The sequence below is a fragment of the Pyrus communis genome, chromosome 8 (assembly GCF_041283825.1).
Source record: "Pyrus communis isolate YQ-2024b chromosome 8, ASM4128382v1, whole genome shotgun sequence".
Taxonomy (NCBI): Eukaryota; Viridiplantae; Streptophyta; class Magnoliopsida; order Rosales; family Rosaceae; genus Pyrus; species Pyrus communis.
This window is the reverse complement of record NC_142572.1, coordinates 14,148,397-14,171,046: the sequence shown is the minus strand read 5'-3', so window position 1 is coordinate 14,171,046 and position 22,650 is coordinate 14,148,397. Positions and strand designations below refer to the sequence as shown.

The 22,650-nt window shown below is 36.7% G+C and overlaps 3 protein-coding genes across 4 annotated transcripts; 2 read left to right on the top strand and 1 right to left on the bottom strand.

Moving 5' to 3' along the window:
* Positions 1 to 1,924: 1,924 nt before the first annotated feature.
* Positions 1,925 to 4,381, top strand: LOC137718020 (uncharacterized). Its single transcript, XM_068457542.2, has 4 exons — positions 1,925 to 2,387; positions 2,525 to 2,635; positions 3,384 to 3,598; positions 3,892 to 4,381. Exons 2-4 carry the CDS (start codon positions 2,546 to 2,548, stop codon positions 4,190 to 4,192), a joined length of 606 nt encoding a protein of 201 aa, XP_068313643.2. The 5' UTR covers positions 1,925 to 2,387; positions 2,525 to 2,545; the 3' UTR covers positions 4,193 to 4,381.
* An 817-nt stretch (positions 4,382 to 5,198) lies between these two features.
* SKB1 (SHK1 binding protein 1) lies at positions 5,199 to 12,798 on the top strand. 2 transcript variants are annotated; one of them, XR_015965341.1, is made up of 23 exons: positions 5,199 to 5,456; positions 6,651 to 6,768; positions 6,991 to 7,100; positions 7,292 to 7,381; positions 7,479 to 7,544; positions 8,029 to 8,108; positions 8,229 to 8,304; positions 8,398 to 8,484; positions 8,777 to 8,861; positions 9,274 to 9,365; positions 9,470 to 9,505; positions 9,684 to 9,752; positions 10,076 to 10,144; positions 10,259 to 10,312; positions 10,430 to 10,504; positions 10,695 to 10,787; positions 10,866 to 10,969; positions 11,200 to 11,248; positions 11,332 to 11,418; positions 11,525 to 11,630; positions 11,791 to 11,910; positions 12,125 to 12,218; positions 12,427 to 12,798. XR_015965341.1 is itself a non-coding variant. In XM_068456780.2 (23 exons), exons 1-23 carry the CDS (start codon positions 5,319 to 5,321, stop codon positions 12,508 to 12,510), a joined length of 1,950 nt encoding a protein of 649 aa, XP_068312881.2. In that variant the 5' UTR covers positions 5,199 to 5,318; the 3' UTR covers positions 12,511 to 12,798. The 2 variants fall into 2 exon arrangements, 1 of the variants encoding a protein (XP_068312881.2); XM_068456780.2 differs by having other exon boundaries at positions 11,823 to 11,910.
* Positions 12,799 to 13,912: 1,114 nt separating this feature from the next.
* On the bottom strand, positions 13,913 to 20,998 carry LOC148695147 (uncharacterized). Its single transcript, XM_088698569.1, has 3 exons — positions 16,577 to 20,998; positions 16,439 to 16,483; positions 13,913 to 14,194 (listed from the first exon to the last, which is right to left on the bottom strand). The coding sequence occupies exons 1-2, from the start codon at positions 16,918 to 16,920 to the stop codon at positions 16,456 to 16,458; spliced, it is 372 nt and encodes a 123-aa protein (XP_088554695.1). The 5' UTR covers positions 16,921 to 20,998; the 3' UTR covers positions 13,913 to 14,194; positions 16,439 to 16,455.
* Positions 20,999 to 22,650: the final 1,652 nt, after the last annotated feature.

The window sequence follows — 22,650 nt, the reverse complement described above, 5'->3', positions numbered from 1 at the left end:
GTCTTAACTTCTCTTGGCCATTATTTGCTTTGATAATTGTGGTGAACTACCACTAAAGACTCAAGTCACTCAATTCTTGTGGACATCTAAATAATCCCAATTCTTGGGAAAATACGTTTATATATTAGAATTAAAAATTAATTAAGAAATGCAAAGTTTTAAAGAAATGTCGTTTTGCATGTGAGTGGTTGATCGATGCATCTAGAGATAAAGAAATATCCAATTCTTGGGAGATTCTACGACGTATGTATATCAATCTTACCTCGCATTTGTTTTTCGCTTTGGTTTTTTTTTGTTTCCTGTTCAAAATGATTATTCCATGAAAAAAGTAACATCAATAGCATTTTTTTTTTTTTAAGTAGAGAGATTCGAGCGTAAGAGAATTGCTGCATTTTTTTTTTTCATTTCAATTTTCTATTTAAATGGTGGCATTTTACTTTTCAACAAAAAAAATAAAAAGAACACCTTGTTGGACAGAAATTTTTTGTCGGGTCAAGGGTGGTTTCGTCGCTTAAAACTTTAGCCGACAGAAGTTTATTGAGAAAAGTTGGTCATGCAAAACCCGTCGCTCAAAGAGAGTTTTGTCACCTAAAACTTTACCTGAAAGTTGGAATTTGAAAACATATTTGTAGGCATGTTTTTGGATATATCGGTTTAGGCTAAAAAATTGGAGATTCTCTAATTATATCTCTGCCGGCAGGCTATTGCTTAATGATTAAGATGTTGTTGTTTAAGAAAATTACATTTTCTAGCGCATTGTTTATTTGAAACTTGGATGTAGTGTTAGATGTTGATTTCATTTTGTTGTTCCGTGTTGGTAGTTTACTGCTAAAGATTGTGATGATTCTTTATGTAGACAAGTTGTTCATCCTTTTGTGTTTGTTAGATCACTGTTAACGGCCAACTTACACTACCATGATTGAGTGATAGACTCAGACATCGAGCTTATCACAAATATATATATTTTACTCGCATTCATATAAATGAGTTGCACTTGCATTTATGTATGTGAACTATACTCACATTTGTGTATGCGAGCTGAAGACGTGACAATGATATAACACTTTGTAAATAACTTTATTCATATTATTGTATTATTGGTCCAAGATGTAATGGTATGTCCAAGTTATTATAAAAAATAAAAAAAATAAAAAAGGCATGCTCTAATTAGGAGTGTGCATTTTAGTGGGTCAACCGACCAATCCAACTAGAATAGATTGAGTTTGGTTAGGTTGAATATATTATAACCCGATTGAAATTGAGTCACCCACAATCAACACTTCTTAAACACACATGTATATTATATAGACATATATATATATATATATATGTGTGTGTGTGTAAAATTCAACAATTCTTAGCGCATTAGTGTATGATTTGAATGATATATATGTGTGTGTGTAAAATTCAACAATTCTTAGCGCATTAGTGTATGATTTGAATGGTGATGTTTTAATGTTAAGTAACATGTAGTGATTTACAACATTGAATTTACATGATTGAATCTAATATAATACGAGTCTTCAACATTTTTCACTCATACTTACATTAAAAATAAGAAAACAATAATTAAGCCCAATAGGTGGAACACGGCTAAAAATAATATGGTAGGTTGGTTGCCTATTTGTTTGAGTGATAATGTGTTTCAACAACGCCAACTCAACTCTATTTAGATTTGCGAACAGATTGAAGCCCAACCCGAGCTAAATCACTAAATGCCCACCCTTTCTAACTAAGTGAAAAGAACATATTTTGAATAGTAATTAACCAGCTAGCATTATTATTTTTTTTTCAAAATAATAAGTAATAATAGCTTACCATGACAATTAATAAATTACTTGTTACTGATGATTTTTTATCAAATAATGTACGATATTAAACTGTACATAACATCATTTCAAAACGTTGATCGCAATGAATCTCCATCCTTACATTTTTTAATTACGAATCTTGCCAAATTGACATTCATGATTCGACCTCCAATACGCAATCTAGAATTTTAGAATCCTAAAATTCCAAAAATAACCATTCGGGTCCAACAGGAGACTAACCTTGGGCCGTATTCGTCCAGATTCATACAGTGCCGTTCTCTCTCTCTCTCTCACGGACACAGCTCAGCTGGCACCGGATAAAATAGAGGGATTCCAGGACCGCTTCGGTTGACTCGTTTGTTTTTTCTTTGGAATCTTCCGAATACATAGGAAAGAGACAATTAAAAATCCCCCATTCGGCGATTTCTCTGGATTCTGATTCCCTCAGACGGAGAATCCCAATCCCACCAAGCGGCCCTAGAGAGAGAAAGTTAGAGAGAGAGAAGGGGATAATTTCATTTCCCTTTGTAAAATTGGTTCGGAATTCGATTCAATTCCCCACCTCGTTTCTCAAAGGTTAATTGGGTTTTGGTTCAATTTTGATTTGGTCGAGTTTATTTTGATTTTGTTTTTTATTTTTTGAATTTTGGTTTCAAATCAGTAAAATTTGAAATATTTTATACTAATTTGAATATTTTATGTTTTGATGTCAGGGTGCTGGTGATTTTGCGACTATGGGTGTGACCGTGAAGCAGATGTCTCTGACAGTGGCACTTTTCGGTGTTCTCTCGTTCATATTCGGAGTTATTGCTGAAAACAAGAAGGTAATCCGCATCACTAACATGTTCATGTGAGGATAAGATTGTAAAGTTATGGCCTGATGAATGCTTTGTTGTGTAAAATTGGTGATTTTTGTGGTAGGGGACTGAGTAGTTCGAATCCCGCTCCCGCTGTTTAGTTTTGATTAAATTAGAATATCTTCCCGAATAAAGGGAAGAATCATCGTTTTTGAGGGGGTCTTCTTCTGTAAATTTTACTCAACTTGCAATTTGGGAACCATATTCTTAAGTGAATGTGATGTGTCAAAAGTTTAGCCATGATATTCTACATAAGTCATCTTCAATGTTCCCTTTCGATGTGTCTTCACGAAGCGGAACCATGTCATCAAGTGTTAAAAAAAAACAAAAATGTAGATGGTGCTTAATCGTAGTGGCAGAAAGCAATCAGGCCCATGCACCTGGTTTGGGTTCTATGCCAACCAATCATCATCCCCCTAACGACTAACATCGTTTTGTTGTGAATTGAAAATACCCTTGATTCAAAATGGAGGATTAAATGTTGTTCTACTTTGGAGGAATTGGTTGTGTCTCTACGGTATTCGAAGTGCAACGAGTAGTTGTTTCAACATATTGGTGTCCAAACAAATTACGATTAGCAGTCATTGCTTGAGTAATTGTGGTTAATCGAAAAAAAAAAGAACAGAAAAGGAAATCGTTGCTTAGAAACTTCATCGAGTCATATTTGTATATTTCCTTTCATTAACTGGATGCTTTGTTTTTGACCTCTTGACAGCCAGCAGCTGGAACTCCTATGGTTGGGAAAGATGTTGTGATCTGCAAGTATCCTTCAGATCCATCAGTTGTCTTTGGGTATCTGTCTTTTGCTTTCCTCCTGGTATCTACAGTTGCTGGGTTCTTGTCATTGTTTTACCCATACAAAGGGAAGTCCCTTCCACAAGCTGCTTTGTTCCGAAGCGCTAGTTTCGTCATATTCTTCAACATTTCTCTGTGAGTGTTCTTTCTGTACGTCACATTTGTGCATATATCTATATTAGATTTTGAACTCTGACCAGTTCTAGGGTTATGACGCTGATGAGTCATCATGCTTTTCATTGCCTATATGAAATTGTTGTTCATATAGAATTTCTGGATCTGTTAGCTTTATGTGACGTAGAATGCATCTTATGCTTTAGAGTAGCTATCCAATTTAAATATTGTTAACGCCACCAAAGTGTGGCCATAAAAGGCTGCTCTACCCTCTTGTCTAATTATGTTGCGTTGGGGGTGGTGTGATTACACAGGCTTACAGCAGGACTAGCTGCAGCTCTGTTGCTATGGCCTACAGTAACCGAGCAACTTCATCACTCAAGAAAGGTTCATCGCAATCTCCAAACAAAATGCCCAACTGCTAAGACCGGTCTCCTTGGTGGTGGTGCTTTCGTGTCCCTTGACGCATCGCTCTTTTGGTTGGTGGCCCTGATGTTAGCTGACAATGCACGAGAGGACTATTTTGAGGAGACTGAAAAGGATATCAAGGGTGAATATGGACAGGTTTCTGCAATCGATTTCGATGGACATGCCAATATTAAAGGAAGTGCTTGAAGTGTGCTGGCGTCGAAAGGAGCCGCTGGGATGTCTGTTACATACGTACTCTTCCGTTCATCATACTCATAAGCTCCGTGTCGAGCAACTTTATGTAGTAAAAATGCATGTAGATGCGATTCGAGATTGTTCGGTACATTCTCTTTGTGGTTGTGGATTTGGTAAAATGAAGCATGATGAACTTTTTAATTCGACATCTTTAAAATTTTCCTCCAATTTTCTTTCCGCTGGTTAGTAGTTGCTTTTTGGTGAATGAATTTTAAATGGCTGGATACTTTATTGGCATGGGGTTCTTTTGTAATTGCATTTAAAATAACTCCAGACAATTTTGGTGAAAATAGTTTTGAAACCAAAAAGTGTTTTGCAACAAGTATATATCTGATGTTTTTTCAAAAAGTATTTAAATGCTTTTGCAATAAAAAATTAATTTCGCAAAAAGTGTTTTTAGTTATTTTAAAAACATTTTTAAATGAGCTAATAATTTGGTAATTAAGAAAACAAGCATAACGGTTTGCATCTTCATTTTAATGGACTAGTTCACAACTTGGCTTACTACCAAATTTCGTTGGCAGGGCTAAGGTTTTTCAAGATGCAATATATTACTTAGTTTTGAGTTAATTGAATTCATTTATTTCTTATATCACATCTTAAAGATTATTCGTGCAAAAAAATTAATCAAATTGGTAATTGGTATTCATATGTATCGAACAAATTGACAATTTTGGTAACTATTAGGATCTTCAAGATGAATCGCCCAGTTATTTGATAAATATGGAAAACCAAATGATTTTCAATTAAAAAATGTTGATCGTTTAGTAATCATGTCAACGGTTCTGATTATGACATGCTTGCAATAAGAAATCGAACACATAATTGGGCTTTTGTTCAGTAGGGCTGGGCCATAACAACCCAGATCATCACTGGGCTTTTCATGGCACAAATCCAAATTCAATTTAACCCGTTACGGGTATAAAGTTAGACCCGTGTACCCAAAAACCCTAGTCCTAAAGTTCCGCAAACCCTATTTAGACGCAGCTCCATTTCCGTTGACATCAAATCAAATAAAAAACCCCACCAAAACCCTACACTCCTCACTCTCCTCCTCCTCCTCTGTCGGTGGAATAAAATGCCGCTCGGCGAAAGAGCTGGAGACAAGAGCGAGTCTCGGTACTGCGGCGTGGAGACGGAGTTCAACGATGACATGCCCCACGTCCTTGCTTTCAATCTCTCGCATGGATCCTTCGATTTCGTCATTGCTCCTCTGGTCCGTACATTTCTCTTCTTTTTTTCTTTCTTTTTTTCCACCCAATTTTTTTTCAAATTTCGTATTTCAATTGATTCTTCTGTTTATTTTGAGGAATGATTGGAAAAGTTGATTGGAATTTGTGTTTTGTAATGCTCGTATGGTAAATGGTGGCCAATTAGCCAGTCACGTAATCGGCTTTTCAGCTGCTCTTTTGATGCGAATGGTCAGTAAGCTCACCGATAGCAATGCCGGGTTGGTGGCTGTTGCTCGTGCGCCTGCTCGACTATGCAGCTTCACTCTACGGCCACTAACGACACTAGTGTCAAATTAGACTTAAATTTTTTGGAAATGTCGATAATTCACTTGTCAATTGTTTGCTGGTACGACTTGCATAGTTGTTTATGTTGAGGAATGATCGAAATAGTCAATTGAAGCTTCTTTTCTTCTTCTTCTTCTTTTTTATTTTTTTTTATTTTTTATTTTATAGTAATTCTTGTATGGTGGCCAATTAGCCAGTCACATAATCGGCTTTCAGCTGCTTTTTTGGTGTGAATGGTCAGTAAGCTCACCCATAGCAATGCCACGTTGGTGACTGATGTTTGTGCAGCTCCTGACATTAGAGCTTCAGTCTACGGCCACTAACTACATTAGTATCAATTTCCAATTGAAATGATCGAAAATATTGATTATTTGCTTGTCAATTATTTGTGGGTATGAATTTCTTAGTTAATGTTAATGTGTTGTCTGACCGACTTGTTTTATAGGCGTTTGGGCAATTTCTTTGGAAATGGTGGCTAATTAGCCAGTCACATATAGCCAGAGATGGCTTCTATTTTGTGTGAATGGTCAGTAAGCTCACTGAAAGTAAGGCTCTGTTGGTGGTCTTTAATGATGAACTGTAACCTCTGGTTTCATCTTTAGGCTATTAACTACATTGTTAAATTTGTGACACCTTCGTATTTCTTATCTTTGGTGGCTATAAGGACTTTCCTTTGAGCTACAAAGGTCTTTATCTTATTGCTTGTTTGGTATTGAGTGTAATGTCAAATGCATTACATATTCATGTTGTGTTAATTTTCTGACTTCTGCTCAACAAATTGTTTGTACTGCTAAGTGTTTTGTATGTGCATGATCATTCTTTTCCCCTTTCGCTTTCTTTGATCCACAACTTGGACAAGGGGTGGTGATATTTTTTCCAACTTCATGATGTAGATGGATCCTGCTTATCGACCAAGTTTAATGCAAAAAGACAGTGGTGTATCTGGTGTTCCTCCATTTGCTGGCTCAGACTTGGTTTTGAGTCCTTCTCAATGGAGCAGTCATGTCGTGGGTATGTACTTCTCTAGACTTTTATTGTGTTACATTGTCTTCTCTTGGTAATTTAATGGACTTTACTCAACTTATGTTTTATGTTTCCTGTACTAAGATCTTGGCTGAAGAATACTAAATCTGATGGGATAAGCTTATGTTCTGTTTACTTTGCAACCACATATTTCCTTGTATCCTATGACTGCTCAAAGTGTTTTTTTTTTTATTATTTAAATTTATTCAGGAAAAGTTAGCTCATGGATTGACTTAGATTCAGAAGATGAGATCCTCCGGTGCGATTCAGAAACTACTTTGAAGCAAGAGATAGCATGGGCTTCCCATTTGTCCTTGCAGGTTGATAGCATTGAAATTTGTTTATTTATTTTATTGGAACTGCACTGTTGTGAAATATTTGAATTGCTATCTGATAGGCCACATGCGAAGCTGAATAATTTTCTGTGTGCTTTGCTAATAATTGATTGTGGAAATTGGTTATTGAGTTTACTTTCTTCTGGCCTTTAATTGTCATCCTTTGGTTGGTGCAGGCATGCCTTCTTCCAGTTCCAAGGGGGAAATCCTGTGCTAATTATGCTAGATGTGTAAATCAGATTTTACAGGGCCTAAGCAGTATGCAGGTACCATTGTTAATCCAAATCAGTTTACATATTTCGACCTCTGTGTAATCCACATTTGAAGCTCATTCAGTTTTCCATTTGTTATGTTCTATTGCAGTTGTGGTTGCGGATTCCATTGGTCAAGTCAGACAGTGAAACCATGGATGTGAACACTGATACCTCGGTGAGTGATGTCCTTACTGAATAAGTTTTCAGAATAGGTTTATCATTTTGATAATTATTTTTTCCTGCTTTTGGTGGAACCTTGTAGTTTCCAGTGACTGGTTTTTCAACTTATGTCATGACTCTTGGCCAATATATATTGCACTATACATGGAATTTCAACCTCTGTTGCATATGGCTCTGGTTGACCCTCCAAAATGACAACTTTTGTGCTAAATCTATTTTAAGCATGACAAGTTGGGATGTATAGTACTCAGTCTTCTTTTGTAGTCTGTGTACAGACTTTCTTGTTAGATGTCTTATACCAAAGAGGTCAGGTGTGGAGAGTTGCCTCTTTTTTATTGTGCATTGAGTAGGTTAGTCAAACTTATAGGGGGCTTAAACTTTCTGCATGAATGTGGCCTTCTTTATGTGAGTAAAATAATGACAATTTGACATACTAGATGATAAAGCTCATTTTTCTTAACTTTTTTTTTGCCTTGCAGGATGATTCTTGGGAGATTTGGAATTCATTTCGTCTGCTATGTGAACATCACAATCAGTTATCAGTTGCTCTTGATGTTTTGTAAGTGTAACAATGACCATTCTCTTATAACTTGGGTAATTTGTGTTTATTCGTTTTCATTGTGCCTGAACTAACTTTCATCTTTCTTTTTTTATCTGAACAACTTTCATTTTTCCTCAGGAGTTCTCTACCTTCTGTAAACTCTCTTGGACGGTGGTTTGGGGAATCTGTTAGAGCAGCCATATTCAATACTGAGGTATTAAATGCTAGTCAGTGTATTGGGGAAAGTTGATTACTTGTTGGTTCAATTGTTGCGTAATTTTCTAATAGTGGTCTTGTTCATTGCCAGTGCTTTCTAACAAATGCCCGAGGCTATCCATGTCTGTCAAAGCGCCACCAAAAGCTTGTTCATGGGTTTTTCAGTCATTCTATACAGGTATTTATGAAGCCGTTATCAATGGTATTTTCTATGTTCTGTTGGAGTTTGTTCTCCATTTCTGTGCATTGCAGCATAAACAACCCATGGTTAAACATTTTTTTTATTGTTTACCTTGTTTTCAAATTGTTTCTTTGGTTATTGCTCAGAAGTTACTATCTCAAATAAGTTCCAATTTAAGTATGATTTTGTAGGTGCAAAAATTCTTCATAGACATCATTAGTTTTAGATCTTATGGTCACCTTCATGCAATATTTGCTAATCTTTGTCATCATGGAAAATTTAATTGCAGATAGTTCTATCAGGAGAACCAGTGCATAGTCTTCCCAAGTTAAATTCACATATCGCTGCCAATGATAATGATAATAATGTTGATGGTAAGACCTAACTTCTGTTTTACAAGTGCATTGTCTTGCATCATTAAAACTTGTAAGGTAATTGAACTATTTGAGGCAGGAAAGCTAAGCCAATATATGTAACTTTTTCAAGAGCTTCAAATTGTCTTTTAGAGTGCTATTTTTATTTCCTAGATGAGTTTTGTTCGATTTTGAACCTCAGGATTCATATAGATCAGATACAAATACGAAGGGACAATGTAATGGGAAAACATTTATTTATTAATCTTGCTGATACAGAACAAAAATCAAGAGGCAAGCTAGAAGATACTTTAGACTAAGAAAACACTTTCAGTTAACAAAATGTATTTTCATAAAGGCATTACCCCGACCATATAAGTGGAGTTCCTTATTTGCATTTGTTCTGTTGTCTTATGTTATTCTTGACATCTAGGTGTCCAGAAACATCCGTTGAGACCATATTTGGATTATGTTGGCTATCTCTACCAGAGGATGGATCCCCTTCCTGAGCAAGAACGGTTTGAGGTCCCTCTCCCACTCTCTTTCTTTCTCTGTGAGTGAATTTGGATTGTGGAACTTTTTTCCCAGCTATTAAAAATCTTTCTGACCATTTAAGTCTCGTATGGCAGATTGGTTACAGGGATTACTTGCAGTCACCCTTACAGGTACGGTATATTTCCCAAGTGCTCTCTTGTATTAGTATATTTTTGTTAGTACATGCCTTAATCACTCTTTTCCTTTTTGTTGAAATAAAAAATCCTACATTTCATTTTTACATGTAGTGATTTTCCATCCTCTTGTAATGCCAATCCAAGGTAGGCTAACTCTGCTACTCTAATGCAGCCGCTCATGGATAATCTAGAGGCTCAAACCTATGAGACATTTGAGAAGGACACGATGAAATATATCCAGGTATGCGCGTGCATTTGCAAATAACTGCATAAATAGTCTTTTCAGATATTTTTACATTGTTATTTTCTAATATGCAATTTGCGCTTCAACAGTATAATTAAGTTAAATCATAATCATATTTAAATACATCAACGAAACATTGGACTTTCTTTGTGTATGTTTTTCCTTTTTCTTTTTCTTCTTCTTGGAGGGACTGGGTTCTGATGAATAGGAAGACATGGTAATGCGCATTACTCTAGTTTTTCTATGGGGTTAAATAATTGCTAGGGGCTGTGGTTTTTATGTTGCTCACATTTGTATTAATTTGTTTCTATCTTTGTTAGTTCCAAAGAGCAATTTGTAAAGCTTTACAGGACAGGGTTCCAGATGACAAGGCATCGTCAATAACTACCGTATGCTGCCCACTTGTCACTTTGCTTTCCTGGTTTTCTCATGAATGGTGTTTTATTAAGTTTGATGACAAAAGATCCTAACATTGCATATGTGATATTTGCATTTGTGTCAAGGTATTGATGGTTGTAGGAGCAGGACGTGGACCTCTTGTAAGGGCATCATTGCAGGTGCCCTTCTCTTCCTTCTGCATACTTCTTTTTGGACCATGTTGTTTATCTTCAGACTTGATATTACATGTGGCAGATCATATTGATGTGGATCCCATTCCTCTTGTTCATCTGTAGGCAGCTGAAGAAACTGGGCGCAAGCTTAAAGTCTACGCTGTTGAAAAAAATCCAAATGCAGTTGTTACACTTCATGTGAGTTGCAAATTCTCTCTTTATCTTGTTTGTTTCTAAAGTTGTAAAATTAATGTTTCTAGGACGTGCAACTCGTCGTACTGTACATTAACACACAAAAATGTTATTTGTGGGTATTTGTTTGAAGCAGACTTTCCTTGTTTTTTCATATCCACATTTTTTGTTTTGACGTATCTGTTTGTTGGAGCAGAGCTTGGTTAAACTGGAGGGGTGGGAAAACATTGTTACCATAATTTCATGTGATATGCGTTACTGGGATGCTCCGGAGAAAGCTGACATTTTGGTATGCAAGTAATTTTATGAATAATCATATTTTTGTTTCTGGGTTTCCTTAATAATAATGCCTTTGATTGTGTAATAGGTTAGTGAATTGTTGGGTTCTTTTGGCGATAACGAGCTGTCTCCTGAGTGCCTTGATGGAGCTCAGAGGCTTTTGAAGGATGATGGAATCTCAATACCTTCATCGTATGTATACTTTTCTTTATTTTGTAGTGTTTTTTTTTTTTCCATCAATGTTGCTTCCCTGTTATGATCTTTCCAAAAGTCAGTATTGACATTGGGATATCTTGTCGTGAATCTTGATAGTGTCCAGATTTCATGGTGACTAAATGTTCAACATCAGTACATCATTTTGAAAGCTATTTTTGGAGCTTTCTCCATTAGTGTGTCTAAAAAGCCTATGCGCCTCTTTTCAGGTACACGAGTTTTATCCAACCGGTGACTGCTTCAAAGCTTTACAATGATGTATGCCCGTGTCTTTGTGCCAAAAAATGTTCAATTCTATGTGTTTGAGGATTCCTTTGTAAATTATTGTTTTTATTTTTCAGGTTAAGTCGCATAAAGACATTGCACACTTCGAAACTGCTTATGTTGTTAAATTGCACAACATTGCAAGACTTGCTCCTCCTCAACCTGTGAGTTTTCTCACTGGACTGATTTGATAATAATTATATGAACTTGATTCTATTGGGAGTCATTATTCAGCAATCATTTAGTCACGAACACTGGATTTTTTGTTAGGTGTTCACGTTTGATCATCCAAACCACTCAACTGACAAAAGCAATAACCGGTACACAAAGTTGCAGTTTGGAATATCAAGTGATACTGGCTCAGCCATGATTCACGGTATGTGGTTGCATAGTTTTTTTTATTAAGGTGACTAATATTCATAGTATTTGTTTTGGTGAATAATAGTCTTGAAAGAAAAAGACGGTGCGTTGCATTTTGTTAACATGACTAAATTCTACTTTCATTGTACTGTTGATTCATTGGGCCTATTTTTCAGGTCACTAAAATTACTCTTTTCTACACCTTCAGGATTCGCTGGGTATTTTGATTCAACACTATACAAAGAAGTTCATCTTGGCATTGAACCGTCAACATCAACACCAAACATGTTTAGCTGGTATGTAGTCCGTCCTATCCTTTTTCTTGTTTGGTTGCTGCTTGTCATCATTGTGCTTGCTTTTCTTTGCGATTGTTAGTTCTCGAAGAAAATATTGAATTTCCTCCCCTAGTTCTGTTCTTTTTTCATGGTTATGCAATAATTGGTAAACACGTGATGGCTAAAACTTGTGTGGTAGTTATATGGCTTACGTGCTGTTTATCTTTACCCTCAGGTTCCCAATATTTTTCCCACTAAGGACACCAATTACGCTTAGTCCTGGCGCTTCTCTTGAAGTACATTTTTGGCGGTGTTGTAGTCCTACCAAGGTAATATTCTTTCTTGTTTACAAGGAATGCAGAAAAAACAGGGTCACGCACACAAAAAGTAAACTAACCTCAGTTAAAAGACGATCCTGTTTTTAGTTTACAAGGATTTGAGGCCATTGTCCGTAGGCATAATATTGAGCAGAAGAATAGGGTGCTTCTGCATCTCTCTTGTTTTATATGAACAATAAGCCTCTGAATGTTGATGCAGGTTTGGTACGAGTGGTGTGTGGCATCACCCTCCAGTTCACCGATTCACAACAGCAACGGGCGTTCATACTGGGTCGGGCTCTAGGAGCCCCGCAATTTTGCTTATTACATACTAGGCGAACGCTAATATTATTCCATGCGTAATGCGTGTTCAGTGGTTGGTCTGCCCTACAACTTTTGACATCTACGCCATTGAACTACATTAGCGGTGTGAACTAGTTTTGGTGCCCCCGCCACGGGGTGAGCAAAAATTTCGCCTGAGTTCCTTTGTATTCACAACATGTATAAGCCAATGGCTATATCAACCGTTAAGATTGGATTTTTGTTGTTTTTCAGAAAGTAGCATCTGACGGGAAATATTTTTTACTTCTTACACCCGTTTCAATTTCGACCATTAAATCAAATAAATTGAAGATTAATAAATAAAATTTGATATAAGTATACGAGAAGTAAAAATGTGGTACTGAAGTCACTTGATTAGGAGATGAAAAGGTCTAGCGGTCTTTAGCAGTCTTTATGATCTTTATGGTTTATTGGGAATGATAAAAAAATTGTCTTTTCAAGAGATACCTCGAAAAAAGAAACATTTAAGGCAATTTTTTATATGCATACTTTTTATTATTTTTAATAATATAATCTCTACTAATTAATAAAACACTAATTTTCAATTAAAATCTTATGAAATTATCAATTTAATTCTTTAATAAATATGGGCACAAATATAATTTCACATAACTAAATTTTGTTTTTTTTTTCTTCAAAACATTATCCACATATAATTCTAAGATATCTCTAATTTAAAAAATAAAAATAAAAAATAAAAAACCTCCCACTCCCACATTTTCTATCACTCTCTTCCTCTCTTCTATTTCAAAAACAAAAATAAAAAAAAATTCTCATGCACTTTATGTGTGCCCATATGCTAGTAAAATATTATGTAAAGTGAGTAGAGTAAACCCTATTTAACCGGTAAAAATGGTCCTAATCAATTTAAAAACCCGAATGTTACCCATGGTAAAGCGTTATTAAACAAGTGCACTTTTTGAATAGATTTTTCTGCGTACATAAATCGGTACACAAGTCATCATAGTACTAGTGGAGGAACCGATATCTTATCATTCTCCTCATTTTTATTATGACGCGTGGTGTGTCAGTTTGTATTTTGAAAATACAATAAAATCTCTCCACTTCTTTACCGGAGCTGCCACCTGAGATCTAGCTGGGATCTCAGGCAACTCGGTTTTAAGTCCATAAAATACTGTTGATATCTCTCCACATAAGCTTGAAGAAAATGGTACACAGATTGAAGGTCAGATACTGACCAGAAAAACAGTGACGGTCATGCTGTGATCGGAACCGGTGACAGTTCTAGATGTCTCAACGCACCGTGAATCGAGAATCCATGGCCTCTGTGACTGGCAGAGGGCCAGGCATGGGCACGTTCCACATAAAAAGCTTTGAAATATTGCTAACAAGAGCTAAAATCCTTTTGTAACTGCACATTATTAAACACACTGAATTTTACAAGAGAATTGTTATTAGCACTCCAAAAATCTTACTCTACAATTGTCATAAATGTTTTCTTTCTAATTATAGAAAGTTTGGAGTTCTAATAACAATTCCCTTTTACAAGACGGCACTGTTTTCACCATGCAATTCAGTCTTAGAATACATATTCTTTCAAACAATACAGGTTTCTTTACAAACAACTTAAGATTAAGCTGGTATTCGGAGTCTTGATGACTCAAGCACAACGACTTTAACGACTCCTGCAACCCAGAAAAGAAACCATGTAAGGAAATCACCCAACTCAACTCACCAAGTTAAACGAACAAAAAATTTTGCAACGAAAACCCAGTCGACGAAGCGATGCACTACAAAGAATACCCTAAACTTGTATGCAGTTAAAGAATTGTGTGACATTTAGAAAGCCATGGTTGTGGCTATTTTGGAGTGTAGCTGATAAGTCAGTAATGTGGGTGACCTGTATTGGCAAAATTCACCAGACCAATGTATAGGGTGGGTCGGAAACTGTGTCTGGGTAAGGAACTTCAAAGTACGAAGATATCGCGAAGTGATGCTATTTGTTTGGGCAACCTGCTCACTAAAGTGCAACTAATCATGGATTTGCAAGTTTAATTTCAAAGTTCACATCAAACCCTAACTGGCTTGAAAATTATAACAGCCAAACTTATAATTATCTAACTTTCAAATGTGAAATGTGAAATACGATTTCCAGTTCCAAGAAAACAACAAGAAAACAACAACATACAAGAAAACAACAACATTCAAATGTGAAATACGATTTCCAGTTCCACTCAAACTTATAATTATCTAACTTTCTCAGCAACAAAACAATTTGCTCCCCCTTAAAGAGGGAACAATATTCGTTGTTAAAGAAAAAACAAGGAGATTGCAAGAGATGGAAGCACTAGGCAAAAGAAACACAATGCAGGTTGTGAAACAAAGTGATGCTGGGAAAGGTTGACCGCATCCAATAAAGAACCAGAGAGCAAGGAGACGTTGACATTCGATTTAGAACCAGAGCAAGAAGACGCAAGGAAGAAAGGAAGAAAGGAAGAAAGGAAGATAGGACAGGGGATTTGCTTCAATGAAGGAAACAAGACTATCTGACAATAAAGAGCAAAAATGCTTTTATTAATGTACGTAAAGAAGAGAGATACCGAATTATACAATATTCGGGATCTGTTCTCACCAGAAAATCATATTATCTTAGAATACAAATTACTGCTTTCAAGTACTACAAGTTTCAATACAACTCAAAATATCAAAGCAGATGTTAATTCGAAACGAAGAGCTTTCCCTAATTGCTATACCTCAAAAAATGACAAATAATGTAAGACTCCTGCAATCCAAACCTGAACCAGATGCCATCAAATACACAAATCACCAAGATTGAAAAAAGAAAATCTTCCCCAACAAATTCAACTAAGTTGAATGAACAAGAACGGTTTTCAACGAAACCCATTTCCTCAAAACTTAGTTCACAGAAAACTATACAGAGATCAGAGACAAGCGAGTCAACACAGTGATACAACTCATGATCACTACACACAAAAAAGCCATAAATTTGCAAAGCAAAAGACCATACAAAGACAACATCAAAGAACAAATCTAGGAAATAACAAAATCCTATACATTTTCAGTTCCACTCAATCTTATATTACTCCAACTTTAAAATAGATGTCTCAGCAACCAAAAATATTGTCCCCTCTTACAGATGAGACAAAAACTCAGGAGATGGTAACAGATAGAAGAACCAGAAGTGATAAGGAAGCAGAACGTAGGCTGTGAAATGAAGTGTGCTAGGAAATTGAAGGGTTGGAGAGATCTGTTGAAGAAGCAGAGAGCAAAGTGGCATCCAATGAAGAACTAGAGAGCGACAGAAGAGAAAACAATGAAAGGAAGACAGAATCAGGACATACAGAACTATGCAAATATTTGGGTGTGGGAACTGTTCTCACCAGAAAAACGTAGTATCTTCGAATGCAAAGTACCACTTTCAAATAACATTCAATACAACTCAAAATATAAAAGCAGAAGCTATGAATTCAAAAAGAAGAGCTTTCCCAAGTTGCTATGCCTTAAAAAAGCACATATAGTGTCACTACTCCTGCAATCCATACCAGAACCAGGACAGAAACTATCGAACACACAAACCACCAAGACTGAAAAAGGAAACAAATCACACACACACACACACAAAAACAGGACCAAAGAACAAAACCAGAAAACCTTAAACTTTCTAAGCACAGACCAGAAAAACAAAATTAAAGAACAAAACCAGAAAACAACAACAAAATCCAAATATGCTCAGTTATGCGATAAAACTCATAATCACTACACAAAAAGTCCTAAATTTGCTAAGCAAAGTGCAATCAAAACACAGAATCAAAGTAGAAAATCAAAACACGAAACCGTAAACACAGAACCAAAGCACAAAATCAAAACTTGTTAAGCACAGATTATTAGAAAACGAAAGAGAGATGTACCGATACACAAATGTTGCTTAATTTCCTCCAACACAGGCGAAGAACCTAACAACCAAACACATACAATTTAGGTCATGAATCGATATTATGGCATACACAGTTAAGTAGAAGCTCTCAGAAAGTAAAATTAATTTTTACCTCAAGCGACGGAGATCGGAGATCACTACCGGGTCAACACTCAGTTCCTCGCCCGCTAGCCGGAATATGACCTTCCCGTTCTCAGCAAAATAGTTAGCCGGAAAGATCAGTATCTTCGGTTCACCGCCGGGAAGCACGGCGGTGACATGAATGCTCCGATGAATACGAGAAATTAAGCTTCGATTTATGAACTTGCTGCCCTTGATCTCTCTGCTCTCCCCAGGTCCGAGCCTAACAATCAGTCTGCCCTGCCTTTCATCGCCCTCCACCTCCGTTATCTGAAGATCCACACCCGGACTCGTCGCGTTCACGAGCTCCACCGATCGACAGAGAACGCCACCCATTGAAATGTCGATTTTTTTCCACCCAAACAACCGGAAGCCTCAAAAGGATATTCATGCTCCTCCCCACGCGTTTTTTTTTTTTTTTTTTTTTGGAGGCGGACGTAGGTGCACGCATTTTTTGGGCGGCGAGAGTGTCGTGGATTCAAGAATTTAACTGAATTCCCAGAGAATCTGAAACTAGTATCGTTTGTCCGAAATACCCCTCACTTTATTGATAATTACAAATGGTAAAAACAGTTCTTTCTTACATCTGGGAATTAATCTGGTCATGGTAGAACCCTTTTAATTTAAGTCCCCTTTAACTTATTTAATCTGTAAAAATGAGTATGTAAAGCGTTAAATTAATTTCACATATGCGTCAAGTTAATTTCTTTTAACAACATATTGATACAATACCGATAGTAGAAAGGAACTGTGACAACCCGTCCCAAATTTTACATTTTAATTAATTTTAAAAGCGTGAATTTACGAAAATGCCTTAGATGTAAGGACTTTGACTTCTGTTGATCACAGGTTAGAGTGACGTATGACTTATTCTTTTAGCATATCCTCGTAGTACTTGCCACTACGAACGCATAGGCGAAAGCCGTTTGCGAGGCCGAATTATAACGGTATAATTACAGACGTTTGAAGTTGGTTATTTAAAGGTAGTTAAATTATTTGAACTCCCACCTTGTGGGAAGGCTAACTAATCATCCTTAAGTAAAGAGAAAAATGGACCAATCAAATTAAAAGGGATGGAGGACCAATGAGAAATCAGAAAGAAAGACGAAAAGAAAAAAAAAAAAAAAAAAAGCTCCCAACTTTCTCGTGGGTTTTTCCACTCGCGACCACCCATTTTCCAAGGCCGATTCCAGTCAACTCCGGTGGAGTTTTTCGACGCCACCACCACCATCTTGAAGCTCTCATTCCCCTCTACAAAACCCACCCAAGAACCACCTTGATTAACCACAGTATGTGGCGGTTTGAGGCCACGAAAGTTGACGGTTCTCACGGTGCTTCGGCCACCCTTTTTTATTTTCCGGTAAATCGGCAAAGTGATGGCCGATGCCACCACCTGGGCTTTTTAGCCCATCCTCCCAGGAGCAAAACCCAACCAACCTTGACCCCGTTGGACCACTGTAGACGACGAATCGACACCAAGAAGCTTTAGGCATCCGCGACTTCATGGGCAAAATTGACAATCTTCCATCCACTTTTGGACTTTGTGGCAGATATGGAAGTTGTTACTCTCTTTGAGATCTTCATTTCTGTAAATTTTGGTAATTTTTAGAAATAGTTGGATTTTCCGACAAGTCGGGGTGGCCGACTGCCACCCACGGCAGGGCGTGCGGCGGTGCATGGCCAGTGGGCCGCCAATGCTATTTTTAGGCTATGTTAAATGTCTTGATATTTGAATGACGTAGGTTGACCGTTGGAACCTAAATTCTCTATGATACATTAATAGGTATTTATGTGAATCGACGATCCAACCGTTGGATCATCACCAAACTTTGTTACATTGTAGTACATAATATTTGAAGCATGTAGAAACTTACAGATTGGGAATCCGACGTACAGATCTTTTCGAATTGGATTTGTAAGTTCATAAAATAAAACGCTAACCGCTAATCAGTTTTGGGAATTGGCGAGGATCCAATCGTTGGATCGTAATAAAATCTTAGTATGCTATTCTAGAAGCATAATGTGGATCTTTGAAAGTTACAGATTGGAAATCTGATATACGGATCTTCCGAATCGAGTTATACAGGGTTGTAGACCCTAACGTCGATCAAAGATCGACGGTTGACTTTTGGTCAATGGGTCTCAAATTAGTCTTGAAGGTCCTTGAGGATATGTTTTATGTAAATTATGTATTCTATCGGTAAGAACTTTGAGATGTGATTTGATAATTGGTCACAGGCGACGATAGATCGTGATGTCTCGATGTGCATGCAAGATAATCATAGCGTGGACTCCAGGTGAGTGGGTCTTTTTCCTTCATAGGCATATAATTGATAATTCCACAAACACTTCTAAAGTGATCTATGCTTGTTACTTACAATTAATCATTGCGAACTACGAATGGCTTGATCCCTGTTTAGGGTATGTAGGCAATCTAACAAGACACTAGATGCAACCATATAATAAATGAGATTAAATAATTGAGACAATAGCCTTGTTTAGTGAATTGAGCAATGTGAGGGACATTGGTAGGAAGTGTGAGATTTAGCTTTATGATTTGGTGATTAAATGTTGATCATAAATCAATGCGTGAAGAATCAAGAAATTGAAGTAAGGAAAGGTAAGTAATGACAGTTAATTTAACTAGTCTCTAATTGGGCTTATCACTGATGATTACTCTCAAAAGTAAATTGTTTGGGAGTAGGGTGTTACTGATTGTACATGTTACGCCGTATTATATATTTTGGGAATATCATGAAATGTTTGGGTTTAGATTGCATCATGGCATATTCATATGGACATTACCTGAACCTAACTATTGTGAATGCTTTGAAGTGCTAAATGATGCTGCACACGCCCAGGTAAGCTTCAGGTGAGTACATGTTGATGATAGTAATGGTAGTGAGTATGATTGTGTTGAGATATATTATAGCTCATAAACCTGCACCCTGGTGTTCGTGCTCTCTCTCGTGGCCAGGGCACAGTCCTTCACGTGATGTTCACCTCCCACACCTTACGCTCACCTTGGATCCAAGGTAGGTGCACAGTCCTGTTGTACAGACCACTTTAGGTGGTTCCGACTCGTAGGTGACCCGCGATTATTCGCACAGTCTTCACGTGATTGTAGCACTTAAGCGTATTTATTTACACCCAGTCTTATCGTACAGACCACTTTAGGTGGTTCCGACTCGTGTGCAGGTATACTTATTGAGCTATTGGCTAGCATGTTATTGAGTTATTGGCTAGCATGATTGATGAGATATGTGATGAGATATGGATAAGTCGTACAGGTCACTAGAGGTGACTTCGACTTATGTGCTAGCATTGATTGATAAGATATGGGTGCAGTCGTACATGTCACATTAGGTGACTCCGACTTACATGCTAGCATTGATTGATGAGATATGGATAAGTCGTACAGGTCACTAGAGGTGACTCCGACTTATGTGTTAGCATTGATTGATGAGATATGGGTGCAGTCGTACATGTCACATTAGATGACTCCGACTGATATATCATTTTGTATTGATTAAGTTCATTTGGCGTACTTATTAATGCATGGTGGAGTTAATGGACATGGCAAAACGTGGTTTTGGCCATTTTTTAGTATGGTTTGGATATATGTATATATGTTGTACTGTCTTATGAAAAACGATACGGGTTTTACATTGAGGGGCATTACTTTCAGAGAGGTAATAACTTTGGGAAGTTTGGTTTTATTGCTCACTCACACTCTCTGTTTGGTGCCCTCTAGGTTTTGGCTGCTGAGTTTGTATCGACAAGGATATGTGGCGAATCTTAGTATTGATGGATAATTCTGAGGGTATGATTCTTACCCACACTTCTGTACCTTACTTATGCTCTGACGTCGTGTGTGAAATGGATTTGCTCCCGCTCACAACGCACTCTAGTATTTAAAATTTTTAGGTTCAAATTATTCACATTTTTGTACACTCTATCACATTTTATGGCTTCGTCACCTTTTAGGTGTCGGCCAGCACAGCTCGATTCAGGGTCCAAGTGAACTTTCTGGGTCAGAGTGTGTCAGGAACTGTTAGTAGTCTTGTGACTTTGTTCATTACGTATTAGGCAAAAGCTAATATTGTTCTATGCGTACTACGATTTAAGCGGTTGATCTTCCCTATAACATCTTTCGACATCTATGCCCTTTGAACTATTAGTGGTGTGAACTAGTTTTGGTGCCCCTGCCACAGATGGGGGCAAAAATTTCGCCTGAGTTCCTTTGCATTCAGAATATGTATAAACCAATAGCAATGTATACCAACTGTTAAGATTCAATTTTTCTTGTTTTTCAAAAGGTAGTATCTGACAAGGAATACTGAAAGGGTGGTGCTATTCTTTCACTTGTCACACCAATCACAATTTTCGGTCGTTTTATCAAATGAATTGAGGGTTAATGGACAAAAATTGATCAAATTGTGTGAGAAGTAAAAATACGATACTGAAATCACTCGATTAGGAGATAGAAAGAGGATCTAGCAGTCTTTATAGTTTATTTGAAATGATTGAAAATTGTCTTTTAAAGAGATGAGTCAAAGAGTTCCAAGGAAATTTTTTATTTACCTACTTCTTATTATTTTAATAACATAATAATATTAATATATTAAGTAAAGTGAGTAGTGTAAACCTTTATAAGAGCGAAAGATAGATTTTACGGGGATTTGGATCCTCGTCGGATCCCCTCCCTAGGGATCAACGTACGTGGACCATTGATCAAAAATCGTGCGGCCACAATTTTTTTTTTTTTTTTTTATATTTTCACGCAAAACGAGGTTGCTTTCCTTTTAAAATTACAAAAAGCATTTAATTGTGGCCGCACAATTTTTTATCAATGGTCCACGTGCTTTGATCCCTAGGATCCCCAGGCAGGGGATCCAACGAGGATCCAAATCCTTTTTACGGGAAAAGGATCCTTTTTGGATTCTTTTTGTGGGGATTCGATGATCAATCAATCATGTCTGTTTATCATACATTATGCGGCTAGTTTTCATTAAGTACTATTTATATTCAATTTTAAATTAAAATTTTGATTTCTAGCCGCATGATGTATGATGAATGGACACAATTGATTGATCATCTGAATCCTCACAAAGAGGATTCAGAGAGGATCATATTCCGTCTTTACAAATTTAAAAATCAGAGACTTTTTCCTCATTCATTGTCTCATCCCTTGGAAAGTCCGAATGTAAAAGAAAGACAAAATAGAGAATGTGAGAGGAGGGGAGGAAAGAGGATGAGAGAGAATCCTAGTTCCACAAATTATCATGTGGTGAAGTTATATTAAACAAGTGCACTTTTTGAAGAGATTTTTCTTTGTACATTAAGCGGTACACTATTTGTCATATACAAGTGGAGAAAGTGGTGTTTTTTCATTCTCTTCATTTTTATTATAACATGTGCTATGTTAGCTCGTGTTTTGAGAATGCTAAAATAATGTGATATTCACACACTTCAAATTATTTTTTCACACCTTTTTATTTTTTTTTAGTATACTACCCACCACTAACACTTGATAGAAAAATATTAAAAAATTAAAAGAGTGGCAAAAGTAATTTGGGATGTGTGAATATAATCTATCTACTCAGTTTTAAGTCTCAAAAATATTGTTGATACCTCTCCACAAGCTTGAAGAAAATGATACACAGATTCAAGGTCAAATTTTGACTATAAAAACAATGACGGTCATGCTGTGATCAGAACCAGTGACAATCCTAACTAGATGTATGTGTTGGATGTTAAGACTCTAATCCAACAGCTAATAGGTCAATATATTTAATAAAGATTGATGTGGAATGTAAGTGCGATTAGGGTTTAGTTATAAGCTATAACTTGGACTCCAAGTAAAGTATATAATCTGGTTATAATTGGAGAATAAGGACTCTTGATACTATCCTATTTGGATTGAGATTTGGTAGATTATATCCTTGTGCAATAAGGAATCCTAGTGCATGATTATGGGAATGTGCACTAGGGTTGTAGTAGTATAAATACCAAGGGAATCTCCCTGCATACACCAATGAAACATATACTTAGAGAACTCCCCAT

What these genes read in the sequence shown, in the direction of transcription:
- LOC148695147 (XM_088698569.1), bottom strand. Translation starts at nt 16,920, where the DNA reads ATGGGTGGCGTTCTCTGTCGATCGGTGGAGCTCGTGAACGCGACGAGT. An exon ending in TCCGATCTCCGTCGCTTGAG is followed by an intron (nt 16,484 to 16,576) that starts GTAAAAATTAAT and finishes TTTGGTTGTTAG; the next exon opens with GTTCTTCGCCTGTGTTGGAG.
- SKB1 (XM_068456780.2), top strand. Translation starts at nt 5,319, where the DNA reads ATGCCGCTCGGCGAAAGAGCTGGAGACAAGAGCGAGTCTCGGTACTGC. An exon ending in CTTCCCATTTGTCCTTGCAG is followed by an intron (nt 7,101 to 7,291) that starts GTTGATAGCATT and finishes TGGTTGGTGCAG; the next exon opens with GCATGCCTTCTTCCAGTTCC. An exon ending in TTTTCAGTCATTCTATACAG is followed by an intron (nt 8,485 to 8,776) that starts GTATTTATGAAG and finishes ATTTAATTGCAG; the next exon opens with ATAGTTCTATCAGGAGAACC.
- LOC137718020 (XM_068457542.2), top strand. Translation starts at nt 2,546, where the DNA reads ATGGGTGTGACCGTGAAGCAGATGTCTCTGACAGTGGCACTTTTCGGT. An exon ending in TTATTGCTGAAAACAAGAAG is followed by an intron (nt 2,636 to 3,383) that starts GTAATCCGCATC and finishes ACCTCTTGACAG; the next exon opens with CCAGCAGCTGGAACTCCTAT. An exon ending in ATATTCTTCAACATTTCTCT is followed by an intron (nt 3,599 to 3,891) that starts GTGAGTGTTCTT and finishes GTGATTACACAG; the next exon opens with GCTTACAGCAGGACTAGCTG.